Source organism: Plecotus auritus (assembly GCF_963455305.1).
Source record: "Plecotus auritus genome assembly, chromosome: 5".
Classification (NCBI taxonomy): Eukaryota; Metazoa; Chordata; class Mammalia; order Chiroptera; family Vespertilionidae; genus Plecotus; species Plecotus auritus.
This window is the reverse complement of record NC_137776.1, coordinates 4,681,376-4,698,632: the sequence shown is the minus strand read 5'-3', so window position 1 is coordinate 4,698,632 and position 17,257 is coordinate 4,681,376. Positions and strand designations below refer to the sequence as shown.

Below are 17,257 nucleotides of genomic sequence, written 5' to 3'. Positions count from 1 at the left end.
CTGCTGCAGCTTCGTCCGGAAGGACGTCTGGAAGGACATCCGGATGGTCGTTTGGCTGTCTGGTCTAATTAGCATATTACACTTTTATTATTATAGATTGTTTTACCAACTAGCTTATCTTTCAAGAAAAGATATGATGGCCCAGAAACGTGAGCCTTAGTCACATTAGCAGTTAATTAAAGACTTGACATTTTATACAGTTAGATCCTGTGAATTTCATTAATATGAGTTTCCACCAAGGCTGGCAATTCCAACTACCGCTCCGTCATGGCTGACTAATGCCTAACACGCCCAGGAAGGCTATTGAGGAGGCATCCGTTCTTCCATATGTGTCAGCCTTCTGTGGATTTTCATACATTATGCTTCTTTCTATGTAGTGCCTCTCAATAAAGGGTCATGGTGGCAAGTTTTATTTTCATTGGAATAAAACATCAGCCACAAACTTATAGAAGTGGCATTTGATATAGTTCTTAAACTCTGGTTTGAGATGAGGGCATATCAGGCAGAGAATACCAGTACTAGTCTTATTTCCCAGTATTAATACCAAAGGTACATAACCCAGTGCATTTAGATGGGAAGGAAGACGATGTCTCTACACTTAACAGGTGGGAGCAGATGGAATCTCAGTGCTGTTGACTCCCAACTAGAAAATCGGGTGCTTCTGGGAACTGTCAGAAATGGACAGCTCTGACCAGTTGTAATTATGTAGGAGGGAGGGGAGAGAAGGAATGGAGAAAGGAAAATGCAGGAGAGAGATTGTTTTTTATTGCGAGCACCCTAGGGTGTATTTAGTTTTAAGCACAAACACCAAGTTAATCTCACTCTTCTACTGATTTCAAAAACAAAGAATGCTCTTGGTGGCTGATAGACTCATTCACAATTGTGGTATTTGGAATACATATTAACATTTATATAAAAAGAGATTTATGTTTAAACTGTTTTTCTCTTTGTGCATATGCAATTTACAAGAATATAAAGCTTAATTATGAGTTTACTTGCTGCATGTCTTAGACTGTTTAAATTCTAAATCTCACTGATTGTCATAAGCATCTCATTTTCAAATTTTTTGTTTTTGTTAATGCCACCAGATTTATCCTGATTAAAAATAAAATGAGAGATTTTTACGTAGTCAAGTTTAGGAATTATTTTAAAACTAGATAATCCTTCTTAAATAAAATTTAAGTATGAAAGTAAGAGAATTTATTTTATAAGTTGTGCTATAGAAATTAAATCGATGTGAATACACGTTTTCAGATTAAATAATAGTAATTTTCTCAATTATATTACTGTCTTAGTGAAGAAAGGAAACATGAACTAAAAAATGTCATAAATAGTTTTAAGTATGTTTTTCAAGCAAAAATAAAATATTTCTTTTTTCCTCCCAGATGCAGGATCCGGATCTGGAGATGGAGGTAGGAGTTGCCTTTTTACATATTTGAAGACTTTCATGTGAATATTATTTGTGCTTGTTTACTTATATATTTGCTATTACAAATATTTGAAAGGGATTTACAAGTTGCATTTTAGGAAAGGAGAAAACAAAAATATGTCATTATCCTTAATAAGTAAATGTATATACTATGCAAGTTATTTGATATATTTGTGAATTATACTGAAGAATGCTATCTCCGTCTAATCCTCATTCTTTACGTATTTGTTTGTGTCTGAGTTATCTTTGAGATATATATGCATGTCAAAACTTCCTGACAGAAGATTTCAAGCATATTTGTCAAGGCAAAAAGAACTCATGAAAAAGTAATTTAAGTAATTGTTTTTTTATAATATTGCTATTAATTACCAGGTATTAATATTAACACATACATAACTACCTTGTAAACAGGGTCGACATTATCAGATTAATAATTGGAAACTGAAGGAAGTTGTGCTCCTAAAAGGAAAGTAAAAGAATGTGAACACAGTTTAGACCAATGAACATAGGATAGTAGCTTTACCTCAATTAAATCTATATTTATTTTTACTAAAATAAGATACATATATGTTTTCATTCTTTAATTGTATGTTGAAGGAAGTGTATAGGATAAGAGAGAGCCAGAAACTTCAAAAATTTGATCTCAAGTACTTACCGACAAGATTTCATGTATGGATTGAACCTTCATTGTAAATTTCCCAAAATGCTTTTCAAATGAAATTAGGCAAAAATTCCAGCTTTATGCCCAAGAAGAAGAAAAAAAAATAACTAGGTGTAATTTCAACAGGAACAATAAGAAAAGAATGAATAAAAACATAAATATTCTCAAGGCTTTGCTGAAGGAGTATAAAATGATTAAATATATGATTTCAAGTAAATTTTAGTCCTTAAATGTGGAGTTTGATGATGTAAAGAAAAGAGGGCCTTGAGTTCAGGAAAATCTGCTCTCTGCGGCATACCGTATCTAGTTCAGGCAGCACATTACAAATTATCAAGCAGCCTTAGGTAATGAAACGCTTAAATAGTTCAAATAAGCACTGTCCAGAGGACACAATGGGAGCAGCCGGTTAGAGCACAGGTTTTTCCCAGGAAGACTGAAACGAAACAGGATTGAAGATTTAGTACCATGACAGCATAAAATATATTTACTATTACATGGCATTGGACAGTCCATTGATGTACGGATAAGGCTTTCACTATTTCTAAGAAAGTTTTTGTCTTTTTTCTTTTTCTTCCTCTGGCTGATGAATATAGTATTTCTAAGAAAGTTTCCCTAGCAGTTTGAAAAGAAGAGGTTAGAAGAACAAATTATATCTTAAAGAAATAGAAAAAGAGAGAAAATAGTTCCTTGAGTAGATGTTTCACTATTAGAATGTTATGAAATGAATCAATTTCAAAAGTATTGCTTTTGTAAGGAAATAGTTTCTATGAAAAATTCTGTTTAGTTCCCAGCTATTTAGTCTTATGTGTGAACTACCTAATTTGGCAGATACTGTTTTGAGCTTCACCTGTTCCACTTTTCACAGAACAAGTCTTGGTAATTATTTTAGCATCTTTGAAAACAAAACAGGTTACAGAACACAGAATACCTTCCTTGCACTTTCTGTTAAAACAGCATGATATACGTTTTTCTGTTTGACTCTCATATCATACTTCATTTTTTAATATTTATCTTTTTCATAACAAGACATGGTTTATGTTTAGCTCCCAGTGTTCATTCATCACAATTAGCATATTCCAGTGAAAGTGAAGTCAATCTCATTCTTCGATGTCGAATTTTCTATGGAAATACTTTACTCATTTTGCTGTCCTGTATTCTGAGTAAAGTGATTTTGTTTAGAAAACAATTTTAATCTCATGAATATGATGTTTATAACTTAAACTTATGCACTAGTTGGAACCACTTTGCTTTCCTTATTTTCTTCTCTTTTTGTTCTTTTTACTCTTCCTTTCAATTATAGGTGCTTTATTGTAACTTGGGATGGGGTGGGGGGGAGCAACTTCTTAAGCAATAACTGCTAAAAAGAGAAGAGATAACTGCTTTGGAACAAAGCATATAGCCCATTTACTTCTGAATTACATGCTTTTGAAATAGTTGTTCTGAAAATTGTGGTAATGAATATTTACTCCTGGTCACATGAACTAATTTTTAAATAAGAGACTGAATATTTATTTTAATTGATTTTTTTTTTTTTTACTCTTTGTGTACCTTTGCTCTGAAATACTAATGGATTTAATTTTCTTTAATTTTTTTTACTATATTACAAGACGCCGAAAAAGCTCAATAACTTGAACCTAGAAATGTAGGTTAGAGTAACCTGCATCATCCCAATTCACATATACATTGGATGGTACATGAAGCATAGTTGACTCACTACCTCTGCTATACAGGATGGACCTGCCTTTGTATTCTGACAGAGTTCCTATCTCCAAGGTGTTAGAGGAGCCATAATTCGTTTCCTTTGAATTAACCAGAAGTTATTGAATTGGTTAATTTAATCATTGGGTTTGGTTAATCCCACAATCCTCGCTTGTGATTGTTCTAACTGATCTTTATAGGATGTATTCTCAATAATGTGTATTTAATTACTAATTAGGGCATTTTGCAAGCACTTTCAATGGTTAATGGTTATATTTTTAATTTATTTTAAACGAAGTTTCATATAATTTCCAATGGAGTGTATTGATCTGAATACTTAAGTGAACAGATTTATTTACAAAATACTTATATGTGTGACTATCATAAATGACATCATTAAACCTCCAAATCCAAAATCACTTTAAAATATATCAATTTTTACTTTTTTAGATTGTTCTACATTTTTTAAATGAATGAATATTGCCTTAGCAATGAAGATTAGATCTGATTAGTTAAAAATAATTTAAGTTGAACTTATCTGCTCTATAGCACACCTGTCATTGACTGCATTTGAGGAAGCCTTTTTACTACAATATAAAAGGGATATAAAGGGCTCATAAAATGTATCTTAACTTGTTGTTATACATTTTATAGGAAGCTGTAAAATCTTTAACTGTTGATCTGTGTATTCAGATGAAACTATTTGGAGGGCTAACTTTATTTAGGGAAACGGTTCACTGTCTCCAACATGATCTGCAAGCGTGCACTCATTCCTAACGGTCATTGTAGTGCAGTAAGAAACAAATGCTGCGTACAGATCTTGGCCTTTCCCACTCCGGTGGTTCCATCCTCTCTAAGTGTTTCAGAAAACTCATCAGTACAAACAATATTTCTATGTTATTAGTTTTGAACCTAAGATCTGTTGTTATGGAATTCTCTTTTCAAACAAAAATGTTCAATTGGAAAAAATTCAGGGTAAACTATAACTAACTATATGTGTGCGTTCTGTAGAAAGGTAATGTGTGGTAATGTATGAACCACATTTCAAAAATTTCAGAAAGTGGTTGAAAAAAAGGGATTGGTGCTTCATCTACCTAATAAAAGAGTAACATGCTAATTGATCGTACCTTTGTGACGCCCACCAGCCAATCAGGAGTGAGTATGCAAATCAACCCAACAAAGATGGAGGGTTAATTTGCATACATGGGCACCGAGCGTTCCGCACCACCCCTGGCTGCTCTGGGCCTCTGAGCAGCGTAGGAAGGAGGAAAGGCGGCTCCAGCCAGAGCAAAGGCGGTGCCGGCAGCCAGGGAAAGGAAGGCCCATTCTGGCACGAATCTTCGTGCATCGGGCTTCTAGTGTACTTATATCTATGGAGATTGAATGTTGTAAATACGAAAAAGGGTGTGTGTGGGAGGGATAATAACATCTTACCCACCTACAGACTTCCTCAAGTAACAAATACTGCAGTAAGAAAGAAGTATTAAAGGAGCCTCCTCTCAAAATCTATGGGTGTGTGGGTGGTAACAAGATAATTTTTAACCCCTGCTTTTCTCTAAGTCTTCCAGTCATAAAGACAAGTCTATGAATATCTTTCATTACTCTTTTATAAAGCTATTTCTGGATGGATTAGACTTTTGATAGATTAGATTCCTAAAAACAAAATATAAGTCCAGTAAAATGAAAACTATATTTTAACTATCTAAATAGTTAAATGCATGGACACAGACAATAGAGTGGTGAAGGCTGGGGAGGGGAAGGTGCAGGGTGGAGGGGGTCAATGGGAAAAAAACAAATAAACAAAGGGGACATCTGTAATACTTCCAACTATAAAGATACACTTAAAAAAATAATATAAGTGTGTTGTCCTGCTATAGGTCTGGAGGAATTCACAATCAAATTTTAATATTAGTTGGGGAGTTCTATGATAATGCCTATAGAAATAAAATGTATTCAAGATACATGGGTAGATAAATGAGTGTATTTTTATTTCATAAGGAAAAATGAAGCATTGGGCTGTATTGTGCAACTTATACAATTATGTAATTTTAAGACGGTTCTTTAATAGAGAAATGCCAGATATGCACAGCATTAGATCAAATTAAATTTATGTTCATTACTTGTAAAAAGAAAGCCTGATTTTTATTTTAATCATCCAGGTAGTTGTTTTATGATAATTTTGGTGTAGAAAACCAGTTACAATATGCTTTTATTTAATACAAAAGTGTCCTGTACAATTTTTCTTTAGATGTATTACTCAGATGTCCATAATTAAGACATTCACTTCACATGCATTTTGGATAGAACAAGAAATGTTTACATTGCAACAAATTGCAGGCCTGAGGCTGCCATTGTCGCTTATGTGGATTGTTAAAAGCAGTACTTTAAGAAGTTGGAGAACTTGGAAAATCATTTTTTTAAATCTTTATGTTTCTAATGTAGATTTGATGCTATTCAGAAATCTTATCAAATTTAACAAGCATAATATATCCTGGGTATTGTGGCAAGATTTTTGGAGCTGTAAAAATGAATATGACACAGTTCTTTTTTTTTTTTTTAATATATTTTATTGATTTTTTACAGAGAGGAAGGAAGAGGGATAGATAGTCAGAAACATCGATGAGAGAGAAACATAGATCAGCTGCCTCCTGCACACCTCCTACTGGGGATGTGCCCGCAACCAAGGTACATGCCCTTGACCGGAATCGAACCTGGGACCCTTCTGTCCGCAGGCCGACGCTCTATCCACTGAGCCAAACCGGTTTTGGCATGACACAGTTCTTTACCCTCAAAGAGATTACATGTAAATTCTCTTCTTAGCACACAACGGGAAAAGTATTATTCTAACTATAAAAGAAGAGCAATTCCCTGCAGGAGTAAAACGTTAAATATACTGTAAATAACAAAGAACTGTACATGTTCATTTCATAAAATATTCTTCTATAAGGCGAGGTAACTTGTTTCCATGTTGCCGTATTCCTTTCCTGACCTCACTCTGTACCTTCTTCACCTTACCTGTCATGGTCAAGTTCTGGCAAACACAATATGCCTCACCAAGCATTTTCTCCACTGAGTTCACATTACAACCAAAGTCTGATAGGTGTCCGTCGGTAGCAGCTTCCGCTGAAAAACTGATTCAGTAAAGAAAGTGTATCATGTATGCAAGGCTCGAGGTTCTTCCAGGGTAGACTGTGGGGAGACAAGCAGAAAGCATCCCTACTTTTCTGTTCCACACCCCAGGGCTGCTGTTCTGCCTGAAGATGGGCTTATAACCATCTCCCTGAATCTCAACCTCATCTCCGTTTTCCATTGGCTGGAATCCATTTTGCATTCTCTTTTTAAGATAGATAGATAGATAGATAGATAGATATACACACTAGAGGCCCAGTGCATGCAGTTTGTGCACGGGTAGGGTCCTTAGGCCTGGCCGGCGACCAGGACCAATTGGGACCTTCTGGCTGTCGGCGAGGGCCTTCCTTCCGGCTGCTAATCGGGGCCTCCCTTCCCCGGCTGCTGGCTGCCAGCGCCCAGCTGCCGGCCAGGGCCTTCCTTCATTCTGTGCCACCCCCTGGTAATCGGTGCACGTCATAGCGAGCGATTGGTCTCCCAAACTCCCATGGGGACAATTTGCATATTAGGCTTTTATATATATAGACTAGTCGCCCGGTGCACGAAATTCATGCACGTTAAAAGGGAATTAGAGGAAATATTTTAATATCGCTATTTGCCCTTTCTCTACAATTGAAGTGTCAGAGATTAAAGAAAATTCGTATGCAAATATCCCTCCTGTCAGTCTTGGGCAGCCGTGGGCAAACTACGGCCCGCGGGCCGGGTTCGGCCCGTTCGGCTATTCTATCCGGCCACGGAGCCGAAAGAGCGGAGGGTTCTCTTGCTCTCCCCTCCGCTCCTTTACTTTGAATTTATATTCGTTCACACAAACACTCCATCCATGCTTTTGTTCCGGCCCTCCGGTCCAGTTTAAGAACCCATTGTGGCCCTCGAGTCAAAAAGTTTGCCCACCCCTGGTCTTGGGTGTGCCGCGGGACCCAGAGTCAAGTCCCGCCGACCCAAGTGTGCCTCGAAATCGCATGAGACCCAGACCTGGCTGGCCCCACCCCCATTGGGCAAGACCCAGATCCGGCCGGCCCCACCCCGTCAAGCCCCCCGGGGCGGGGGACACAGCCTCAGGTTCCCCATCAAGCCTCGCCAGATAGGATGCAGGATGCAGCCTCACATCCCCCGTCAAGCCCCGCCGGGCGGGGGACGAAGCCTCCTGCTGATCGTGCATAACAACCATTTGCATATTACCCTTTTATTATTAAGGTATGCATTACCTATGGACACAGACAATAGGTTGGTGAAGGCCTGGGGCAGGGCAGGAACAGGGTGGAGGGGGCAATGGAGGGGAAAAAGGAGACATTGTAATACTATCCACAATGAAGATTAAAAAAAAACAAAAAAACAAATGGATGTAGCTATGTTCCAGTAAAACTTTATTTAAAAAGCAGGTGGAGCTGGATTTGGCCTGCAGGCTGTAGTTTGCTGACCTATTTTTTATTTTATTTTATTACTTTAAAGAATAGTTTATTGATTTTTAGAGAGAGAGAGAAAGTGAATGGGTGAGAGAGAGAGAGAAAGAGAGAGAGAGAGAGAAACATCAGTAGGCCCACAACTGGGACATGTGCCCTGGAAGGGAATCTGGCAACCTCCTGGTGCAGGGTACGATGCCTAACCAACTGAGCTGCTGACCCCCTTTAGGTAAGTTTGCATTTCTGCATTTTTGTTTTGTTTTGTTCATCCTCAGAGTGTTTTTCCCCAAAAAACAGCATCTAATTTTTACTTCACATGTGCCGTATATTTACTAAGTCCGAACGTAGTAATAATAGTTTTGTTTTTACGTTTCCCCTCCCTGCATATTGTTTCCTCAAAATTCTGTTTGTTTTTGTATTTATATTAGAGGTTCTTCTCAAATCTCGATGACCCCCGGGTATCTGCTCATGTCTAAGAGATTGAACAGCATAGCGGTTGCCTCTGTGGTGGGGGTGGTGCTGCCTGAGGCATGAGGAAACTCTGGGGAGATGGAAATGTGCTCTGTCTTGAGTGAGGTGTGGGTTGTGCAGGTGTATACAATTGTCAGGAGCCATTACACTGGCCACTTCGGACCTTGGCATTTTCCTGTAATTGCTTAAAGAATATATAAAACGGCTTATGAAAGCAAGCTGCTGAGTAGCCGTATGCCGGCGGCGGGGGGGGGGGGGGGGGGTGCGGGGATATGAGGGCTGGTGGACTCGGGGGCTCCATACAGAGAGTTGGGGTTGGGCTGTTTGGTTGGGAAATCTCTGATGCCAACCTCTGTAGGCATTCTTTTCTTGGTGAGTTAGACTCTGAAAGAGAACTAATACCAACAGGAGAAAAAAAAAAAAAAACAATTTGGAGAAAACACTATGCAGGGAGAAGAAAACGAAAACAAACAGGAAATGAAACAACAGTAACAAAATACTTGTTGTTAATATAGTCAGAGATGGAAGGGAATAAAGTCTGGAGTGTCCTGTCTGGAGAGTTTAGCCCTGACGTCACTGTCTGGGAGCCACAGAGGACGGGGCCCCAGGTGATGGGACGGGAGGCGGGCTTCCTGCATTCAGGATGGAGCAGTCACATAAGTCACAGGGCTGCCCCTCCCAGTTGTCCTGCTGTGTCCTGGGTTCAGAGACCTGTTTTATCCTCTCAGGTCAATGAACCCTCTGTCTTTGTGGGGGCGGGGGCGGGGCAGCTGCCCAGCTGTGCGGAGCGGAGGAGGAACTCGGAGGATTAGAGCCCTTTGTGGACCAATCCTCTTGTTTTTGGCCCCAGCCTTGCTCCCGCTTCCAGGGGCACTTAGTCCATTAACACCGGTGCCTTTGAGGGTTTTGTGGGGTAACCCCTGGTGCCCCTTTGCTTCTCTCACTCCTGGATTGGAGTTCCCTTCAGGGGCAATGTCCTCGGGCCACTAAGGCACGGACCACATTCGTCCTCCTTCCAGATTTAAATGTTGGTTGCCGTTGTCCGTTTCCACTTTATTCTTTCTGATTCATCTTGTGGTGTGGTAGGCAGAATAATGGCCCCCCAATGTGGCCTGCGGAGCCGGGTGAGCTCCAAGGGAAGGATCTTCCCGGAAACAGCTCGGGGAGGGCGCCTCAGGGCCGGTGGGACTGACGGAAGTGGGTGTGTGGCATGGAGGTGGTGCCTGCGCTTCATGGGTCAGTGCTCAACCACTGAGCCATGCCAGCTGGGACCAAGCGGAGCCTGCAGGCCGAGCTGAAGCAGCACCTGTGGGCCATCAGGAGCGCTCACAGCCGCCCCGGCCATGTGGGGAGTACAGGCCGCCCTCTGCTGGGCCCCGCCTCCCCTGCCCCCGTCCCCCCATCCCCGCTGCCACAAGTCCCCACCCACCAGAGCCTGCTGTGCATGCAGCCTGGGCGTTCGGTTGGGCCTTCCGTTGGGCCTTCGGTCAGGCCTTTGGTCATTTTGGATGTTACGGATCATGGCTCTTTATATATATATATATATGTTTTATATATATGTATATGTTTTATATATATGTATATGTTTTATATATATGTATATGTATATATATGTTTTATTATTGATTTCAGAGAGGAAGGGAGAGGGAGAGAGAGATAGAAACATCAGTGATGAGAAAGAATCATTGATTGGCTGCCTCCCGCATGCTCTCCCCTCCCTTCCCCCTCGCTGGGGATCGAGCCTGCAACCCGGGCCTCTGCCTTGACCTGGAATCAACCGTGACCTCCTGGTTCATGGGTCAGTGCTCAACCCCTGAGCCATGCCAGCTGGGCCATTTTGCTTTCTCTCTACCTCAAAAGAAAAACAATATTGCAACAGTAACGAAATAGATGTAGAATGAATGGAGAACATGTAATGGGCAATGAAATTGGAAAATACGAAAAAGAACACAGGGAGAGGGAAACAAAGTGAGAATGATGGAAAATGAAAAGGGAGGAGAAAGGAACCTTTGCTGTTAACATGGCTGTTCTTTGTCTTCACATAAGGCCACCGCCTGAAAAATAACAATCTCTTGTTTTTCCTCCTAGTGGAAGAGTAGTAATGACCCGAATTTCCCGAGAAGATGGCTTGGGAATGTGAAGTGGATGCTACAGACTTTTGTCTGAATCCTCCCTCTGGGTTTTTAAAATCATGTCTAGGAAAAGAAGGGAACCCTGAGCAGGACAGAAATGGCTTTCGGTTTCCAATCAGGAGATTTGTATTCAGATTTTTATTGGCTCAGGATGCCTATCTGATTCTTACTCCCAGTCTCCTTGGAGACTCACTTCCTTTATCAGTAAAAGGGAGTAATATCTACTTCTAGGAAAGATGATTAGAATAAACTAATGTAAAGAACTTTGAACTCGAAAAGATTAAAAATGAAATTAAAAGAATTTATATTACCTTTGCTCTTTGGTCCCGGTTACTCTGAGAATATCATTTCTCAGAAGAGTTTAATTAGAAGTTTGAATCTTTTAATTAGTGATTTCTACCGTAGTATGGATGCTGAGATAATAAGGAATGACGAACCCTATTTCAGTTCTCAGTATTTAGAGGAGGCACCCAGCTCTGAACCTTGAAAAGCAGTGAAATCACAGTGTTAATATCAGAGGAACTGTGCGCGCATAAGTAGGTGAGGAATAAGAAATGATGTTAAAAATGTTAAAACAACAAATAATTATTCTTAAATAATTATTTGGTAGACATATTGCCTCCATGCGGGGCGGGGCGGGGGAAGAAGAAGAAGAAGAAGAAGAAATAGGAAGGATTCACAATATGAGAGATTCAGTATACTTACAAGGAAGAATTTCCATTAGGGCTTTGAGGTTGTGAAGTCTTTTCAGAGAGAGATTCTTTGAAAATAGAGGGGAAGATTTTATTACAGTTCTGCTTGATAGAACGTGAATTAGGTAAGTCTGAAAGGATGCTTACCCCCATGTATAATTATTTTTAAAACAATCTCTGTTTTCTAAAAAGCACTATTGTAGCATCCCCTTATTTAATCACAATAATAGCTTCCAGTGTGTGGATGATGATCGGAAAGAGAACCTCTTGCCCGCAGTTCCAACAACAGCAGACATGGCAACTAAGCCAGTGCTGGAACTTCAAGAAGGAAGGGGGCAATATTCTACAAGGTTTCCGACCTCTTGCAGTGGCTTTCTGCAGTCACTGTGCCAGACCCCTGTGTTCTGTGGTTCATAGAGATGAGAGACCCCATCAGCAATCACGGGAGATTTCCTTATCCCATCTCCTGACTCCCTTCCAGCTCTCGTTTTTGCTTCCGAAATCATGTGTTCTGTTCAGTGGGGAACTCAGACCCCTGTGGGTTCTTGTGGTCTGTTACCTACGTTCATCCCACCCCTCTGTCCACAGCCCGTGCGGATTGGCATCTCTTCTCTTCACTTCCCTCTTCACCCCCAGGCCTCACCTCATGCCTTTTACTCATGTTTGTTCTTAAGTATTTCATAGACTTTAGATTCTAGGGGCAGGCCCTAACCGGTTTGGCTCAGTGGATAGAGCGTCGGCCTGCGGACTGAAGGGTCCCAGGTTCGATTCCGGTCAAGGGCACGTACCTTGGTTGCGGGCACACCCCCAGTAGGAGGTGTGCAGGAGGCAGCTGATCGATGTCTCTCTCTCATCGATGTTTCTAACTCTCTATCCCTCTCCCTTCCTCTCTGTAAAAAATCAATAAAATATATTTAAAAAAAAAAATTCTAGGGCCAGGGGGGAGTACGGTGATGCGCTCAGCAGCAAGAAGCAGTGGCTAAAACTGGCCCTGGAGCTAAGCTCGGCGGGTTTGGCCCCGGCTCCACCACTTCCCAGCAGGGTGACCCTGGGCAGGTTTTCGGTTACTCCACGTGCCACCCCGCCACCCAGGGACGGACTTGAGGCTGAGAGTGTGCCTTCGAAGAGTTCTGAGAAGCAGCACCTGTGGAAGGGAGGGGAGTAGGACGGGGCAGAGGGAACGAGGAACCGGTGCGATGGAAGAGAGGCCCCGCGGGGCCCACCCGGAGCTTTCGGGATGGGGTGGTCCCTATGCTTGTGCTGACTTGGGATGATGGGGCCGGGCCTTTGCACCCACCACTGATGTTGAGGTTGGCAACCGCAAGGATGGGGGGGTGGGGGGGTGTTCCTTTGGGCCAGGTGGCCGTCTGCAGCTGCAGACTGGACCTGGAGAGGGACTCGGCTGTGAGGCGTCTGTGGGCAACACTCCCAGCAGCCAACCAGGGGGAAATCTGGACGTTGCTTCGTGCCATCCTCTGCAGCCTACAAAATTTAAAGGAAGGCACAGAACACACAAGTCCTGCCGTGGGAGAGCTGGTTTCTTGTGCAGGGTGCCAAACAGTAACTAACAAAGACAAATGTAGGCGGTCGGCCCATTGTGAGAAGGCGGGGGAAGGGCAGGTGAGGGCTGGGGCTCCGTATTTGCTGGGGTGCAGGGAGGCCTGGGCAGACATAGGAGGAAGGGAAGGGGCAAACCTTGCAGATCAGCGAGGGAAGGACCTTCCAGGACCACAAAACCCCGGAAGCAGCTGTAGAGCTGGGCGTTCCAGGAAGATCGGGGATTGAACCGCTGTGGGTCAGAGGTGACGGAGTGCGAGGGTGCTGGGCGATGGGGAAGGGAGGTGGGGGGACCCTTCGGAGCCCCCAGCAGGGGTTTGGCGCTTCCCGTGAGTGAGCTGGAGCCACCAGGCCCGGAGCAGGAGAGCGCGCTGAGACCTGACTGCTGATGTCACAGGATCACTCTGGCTGCTGATGTCACAGGATCACTCTGGCTGCTGATGTCACAGGATCACTCTGGCTGCTGATGTCACAGGATCACTCTGGCTGCTGCTGTCACAGGATCACTCTGGCTGCTGATGTCACAGGATCACTCTGGCTGCTGATGTCACAGGATCACTCTGGCTGCTGATGTCACAGGATAACTCTGACTGCTGATGTCCCAGGATCACTCTGGCTGCTGATGTCACAGGATCACTCTGGCTGCTGATGTCACAGGACCACTCTGGCTGCTGATGTCCCAGGATCACTCTGGCTGCTGATGTCCCAGGATCACTCTGGCTGCTGATGTCCCAGGATCACTCTGGCTGCTGATGTCACAGGATCACTCTGGCTGCTGATGTCACAGGATCACTCTGGCTGCTGATGTCACAGGATCACTGGCTGCTGATGTCACAGGATCACTCTGGCTGCTGATGTCACAGAATCACTCTGGCTGCTGATGTCACAGGATCACTCTGGCTGCTGATGTCACAGGATCACTCTGGCTGCTGATGTCACAGGATCACTCTGGCTGCTGATGTCCCAGGATCACTCTGGCTGCTGATGTCACAGGATCACTCTGGCTGCTGATGTCACAGGATCACTCTGGCTGCTGATGTCACAGGATCACTCTGGCTGCTGTGTTGAGGACCCACTGTGTCCGGGGAAGGAAGAAAGTAGGGACGCCTCCTGCAGTTGAAGGACAGTTTCTCTGGTTGTCGTTGATGCTGCAGAGTTTGTGGTATATTCTCTGCGTGTCCCTTGCCGTCGTACATCCACCAGTCTGCTCCCCTCTGAGGGGCATTGTCTGTGGTTCTGCATTGAGTAGATATCCTCGAGTTTACTGCAGTGAAACTCCAAGTTTTCCTTGAAGGTATCTTTGTATTGGGGTTTTATCTAAGATGTCCTCCTCCTGCTCTGATATTTTTAAGTAAGCAGAAAATTTCACTTCTTTCCAGACAGTATGGAATACGTAGAACTCTCGCTGTGTGCTGCAGCGCATGCCAAATTGTATTTAATTTGATTCAAATTTGGGTTTGAAAATATAGCTTTGTTACTGTACTAAGTGTACAATCCATATTGTAGCATATGATTCTCAGTGTGTACTTAACAAAGAGCAATTTCATCTTCTCTGGTAAATTAGACACTTGTTACCGTGTTGGGATTTTTTAAAAAAATTTAGGAATAAATAGCAAACAATATGTTTAAATAATGTTCGCCTCCTCGCTCCATGAGTCAGACCGAGGGAATGATTCCAGTTAGTGTCAGTTAGTAAACTTGCTCTGGAAAATCTTCTGGCTTTGTATTCCGTGCTGCGCCGCCTCTGCGGAGAGTAACAGGGATGGATTGGATTCTAAATGAGCTTGGCCCGATGCTTCCCAACCTGTTCTGCAGGTGGATCGTTGAAACTGGACCCGTTCCTGATTAAATGCTATTTCTTAAGAACGGAATCTCTCTCCCAGCCCCTCTCATTCTCCAGCTGCGTTCTGCACCCCTCCGGCCTCCATTTGAGCTGACAAGGGTGGCTATTCTGCTGTTACCTCTCTGGGTCAAGGCCACACACAGAAGGATTTCAAGGAATCAGTCTAAGCTGAGGTGTCCACAGACATCTGGTCCCAGCTGAATGAAGAAATGCTGCGTGGCCCTAGCCGGTGTGGCTCAGTGGTTAGAGCATCAGTCTGCGGACCAAAGGGTCCCACGTCGATTCCGGTCAAGGGCACGTACCTCGGTTGCAGGCTCCTCCCCGGCCCAGGCCCTGGTCAGGGCTCATGCAGGAGGCAACCCATCCATATATTTCTGCCACATGGATGTTTCTTTCTGTCTTTCCCGCTCTCTTCCACTCTCCCTAAAAGTCAATGGAAAAATATTCTTGGATGAGGATTAACAAAAGAAAAGGAAAGCAAAGCAAAGCGAAGAAAAAAAAGAAAAAAGAAAAACCTCGCATGATCTTGTAAGCACTGAACGGGGCTAGAGTCCCTGCAGAGGGCTCACTGTCCTGGACCTGGCGCTGATGGCAAGCAGGCCTGGGGCGCGGAGACCTCCAGATGTGAGCGACACGGCGGGAGCTCGGTGAGAAGACACGCTGAGCTGTCCAGTGTCACCTTTCCTGAACCCACGGGGCTGGGAGGGGCAGTTTGCCACCTAATCCTTGAAGGTCAGAGAGGTTGCAACGTGGAGGATGCTATTCAGTTGCTCAAGAGACAACCATAATAGCAGCTTGAACGCGGTTATCTCTGAAAGTAGGTGTTATTTTTAAATATAATGAAGGAGAAACACAGCTGGCAGTTTCGAGGAGAAGGGGGATTAGCCGGAGAGCTGTTCCGCTGCATTCTAAACAGCGGGATGAGGCGAGGGGTCACGTTCTGGGGCACAGGCTCTCGCTGCCCTGAGCTCAGCCTCCCCAGCCGCGTCCGGCGTGGATTCAGCGATCTCCCCGGGCCTCTCACAAAGAGAGAACCCCCTCAGGGCAGGCTCTGCTTTGAAATGGGACGAGGCAGAACCATCAGGCTGATTCGATCCTTTAGGTCAGCGTACTCTGTGCATTCTCCCTGGTGAAGAGCTCTCAGGCCCCGACCTGCAGCCCCCCCTCCAGCCCCCTGTACCAACCCTCGGTCACCTCCGTACGACGCTGTGAAAGAGCCTGCTGTCTGGCCCCTCTGCTCCAGGCTTGCCCTCATTTCTTTTCGTTCTCGCACAGTCAGAATGATTTATGGAAAATACTTAACTGAGCATTTCATTTCCCTGCTTACAGCCCAACAATGGCCGCCCATCATTTGTAGAATAAAAGGCGGTCTTTATTTTTGAAGCACATGGCATCTGAGATAGTAAATCACATCTTCACTTGTGATCCACCTCATTCTCCCGAGAGCGGAGGGAAACCAAATTGAAGTTATTTTAGGATCCTGATTAGTTAGTTTGTAGGTAATTGAGGTAATTTTACCCTATGTGACTCCTTTATTCCACATCCAAATTACTTATTAAAATACCAAATGGCTTTGGCCAGAGAATAGGATCATTTGGAAATCCATTTGATGCCTTCATTTAATGTGACCCGGAACTAGGGGAAAAAGCCCGTGGTCTTTGAGTTTTCAAGGCATTACAGTGATCACCCCCACGTAAAATGTGCTCCAGCCGTAAGAGAACATCACCTGGAAAATAAAACCCTGGAGATCAGTTCCTTACATAGAGGAAGTTTCCTAATTTAATGGAATAAGGGAGTAGAACGCTGTGAGTTCCAGCTTTTGCCGTGGGAACGATGCGGTGGTGTGTGGAGGATGAAGACGGAGCCATGCCGTGGAGATTCCAGCGAGATGACTTCAGAGCAGCCGTGGGCAAACGACGGCCCGCGGGCCGGATCCAGCTGTTCTATCCAGTTCTCTTGCTCTCCCCTCCACTCCTTTACTTTGAATTTATATTAGTTCACACAAACGCTCCATCCATGCTTTTGTTCCAGCCCTCCGGTCCAGTTTAAGAACCCATGGTGGCCCTCGAGTCAAAAAGTTTGCCCACCCCTGCTTTAGAGTAACTCACCTCACTGTCTCAGACCGACAGTAAAGATGCAACCAGCAGAATGTCCCAGGCCTGTGCCTGGCAAATGGCAGGTGTTTGATGCATATTTGTGAAATGGATGGATGGATGGATGGATGGACGGACGGATGGACGGACGG

At 43.6% G+C, this 17,257-nt stretch overlaps 1 protein-coding gene across 1 annotated transcript in view; it reads left to right on the top strand.

Moving 5' to 3' along the window:
* The window catches only part of TMEFF2 (transmembrane protein with EGF like and two follistatin like domains 2), a 256,247-nt gene that overhangs the window by 18,086 nt on the left and 220,904 nt on the right, over window positions 1-17,257 (top strand). Inside the window, 1 exon segment of the mRNA XM_080667325.1 lies at window positions 1,386-1,412. Within this exon segment, the coding sequence (XP_080523451.1) occupies window positions 1,386-1,412 (27 nt within the window).